Consider the following 2418-nt stretch of genomic DNA (forward strand, 5'->3'; position numbering starts at 1 on the left):
GCGCTGATAGTAGACGGATATATAAGCTACCTTATCCTACGGAGCGTCTCCGGGCACATTCATCCCACACATTCAAGATTAGTAAGCGCTTACTAAGTCCCGCACGGGCCGCTATTGCGAACTTGATTTGAATAACAAAGCACTATTTACATATGTAATACTCCAATATTTGGCCGTCTATTTCAATAGGATCTTTTCCCTTTTTATCACTACGCGTTCGCTTGGCCTTGGGGGACCTAATAGCAAGTGCGCTAGCTTTATAAACCTTATGCGCGTCTACAGAAGCTCCCTATCGCCATCGCTTTAATTTCAACGGAATACCAACCTCTTTTTACTTAGGATTAACAACCTCTTTTGGCTTAGGACTACTAGGATCCTCGTTAGTATTACTTAAGATCGATATAAAATTACCACGAGCTAATTAAGTATAGGTCCTTCGAGCTCTAGTACGCGCCGCTCTGCCAGATTAATAGAGTAGGAGAGATGGCGGCTCTTAATAATTGTTAGGTGCCAAATAGTTCGCAATAGGCTCCTTCTCACCAATATTTTAGTGAGGGTCGTCCAATATGGTACCGTGGAGTACTTCCGCGTTATCAAGCCACGAGTTATCGTCGTCCTCCGCTTCTAAAATAACCACCTTGTCCTCTAACCCCCCTAAAACTTCGTTATATAGCACCGACGGTTCGTTAAACGGTTGCTGCTCATCCTCCTTAATATCCATATCTACTTTGTCGGCTAGCTCTTTATTTTAGATTAGAAATTGGCTAAGATCTACGCCGCCGCTCGGTACCTGCTCCTTCTGCTTTCAGGCCTCCTCCTACCTTTCCTTTTAGAGCTCTTGCATAGTAACGTTAGCAGCACATTCAGCAATCTTAGTACTTGTTTTACCCCGCTGGTTAGCCTTACCATGCTTCTTTTTAGGTGGTGGCTGCTAGCGAGCCTTTAGAGAAACCTTAAATAGAGCGCCCTTAGGTAGTAATCGAAGCTCTATCTATCTAGTTAAAATAGCTACTTAGGCCACCTTAAAGTCTTTAAATTTATTAGCAAGCTCGCTTATTTCTTTAGTAGGAAGATTCTTAATAATATTAAGGAGGCAGAGAACCGATAGCCGGATCCTAGTGAGAGCCTGTGGGTGCCTTAGCAGTAGGTCACCCTAAAACGCCATATCCTTAATATATCGCGGCTGCCAATCTAAAGCGGCAATTAGCTTCATTGCGATACACCAGCAAGGGTGGATTAAAGCCGGCGATATAGGAAGCTTCTATATTAAGCACCGAATAAGCATATGGTAATAGGGGAGGCCATATTAATAGGGGTCCTCGCAGTTATAGTCGTCCTACTTCTACTCCCAATCGGCCCACTCCTACTTTTCCTTATTTATTAAAGCTCTTACGCTATACATAGAATTAAAGATTCGCTTAAGCGCATAGTAAGTCACTACACCGTTAATTTGCGTAAAGTAGTGCTGAAAAAGATCTAGGGTAATAATTCGGGGGAGAGATATTTCGGACGTATATTCGGATTTAATTAACTCCTTACATAATATCGAAATCCACTTTTTTAGCTCAATTATGGTATCCTTAAGGCTTAATTAATAATTAGTAAAGCATTTCAATCCTCTATTAATACCCTTACCTTATTAGCTTACTGCTGTACTTAAATTTGGAAGGTATCTAGTAAGGGAGTAAGCGGTTAAGGAAAAGTTGACGTTAAAATAAGGTTTTTAAGCTGGGGAACAGAATGTTACCACGAGATATTTAGATAAGCTTTATTATAGGCCGGCCTATAGTAAAGCTCATCTAAATACCTTATGGCGACATTCTATTCCCCAGCTTACTAAAACTTACCTAATATAACAGGTAATTATCTAGCTCTCCTTTTCAACGTATATAGTCTAAAACCACACCTTATCGCATGGGTGTAGCTTATCTAGGACTGAATTTTAATTGGCTTTAAGCTCTGCTACCGTTTTAGATTTTAAGTAGGGCCAAAATAGTTCCTTTACTACCTTCCTTTCTTCCGCTAAGTAGCCATGCGGCCTTTTGGCCTTTATCTAGATCCCCTTATCAATCCGCTTCTTTATTGCCTTCGCGGCGTGCCACTGGCAGTACTGGAGAACAACTGTAATTAACTGCCCTACTAATAAGGTAGCTGTAAGGCCCTTACCAAAATCGGCAATAATAACTTTAGGTGGCCGTTTCTAAAGTTTCTACTAAGCAGACTCTAGTAAAAAGGTCCAATTTAGCTAAGACTCGCTTTTAATAAACGATTGCATTACTAGAAAAGAGGACCCTATATTAGTGACGCCAGTAATAATAGCCAATAAGAGCTTAGATTGATTGGTATTAAATATAGCATTTATTTAGCAGCCAAAGTCGGTAATAAACCTTTGTGCTAAATCTACCTAAATAGGAAGCC

The 2418-nt window shown here is 40.6% G+C and overlaps 1 protein-coding gene across 1 annotated transcript; it reads left to right on the forward strand.

The window, feature by feature from the left end:
• Positions 1-517: 517 nt before the first annotated feature.
• Positions 518-821, forward strand: K441DRAFT_37870 (uncharacterized protein). The gene has a single exon (XM_067641486.1). It carries the CDS (start codon positions 567-569, stop codon positions 750-752), a length of 186 nt encoding a protein of 61 aa, XP_067506182.1. The 5' UTR covers positions 518-566; the 3' UTR covers positions 753-821.
• Positions 822-2418: the final 1597 nt, after the last annotated feature.

This window comes from Cenococcum geophilum, assembly GCF_001692895.1.
Source record: "Cenococcum geophilum 1.58 unplaced genomic scaffold K441scaffold_12, whole genome shotgun sequence".
In the NCBI taxonomy this organism is placed as follows: Eukaryota; Fungi; Ascomycota; class Dothideomycetes; order Gloniales; family Gloniaceae; genus Cenococcum; species Cenococcum geophilum.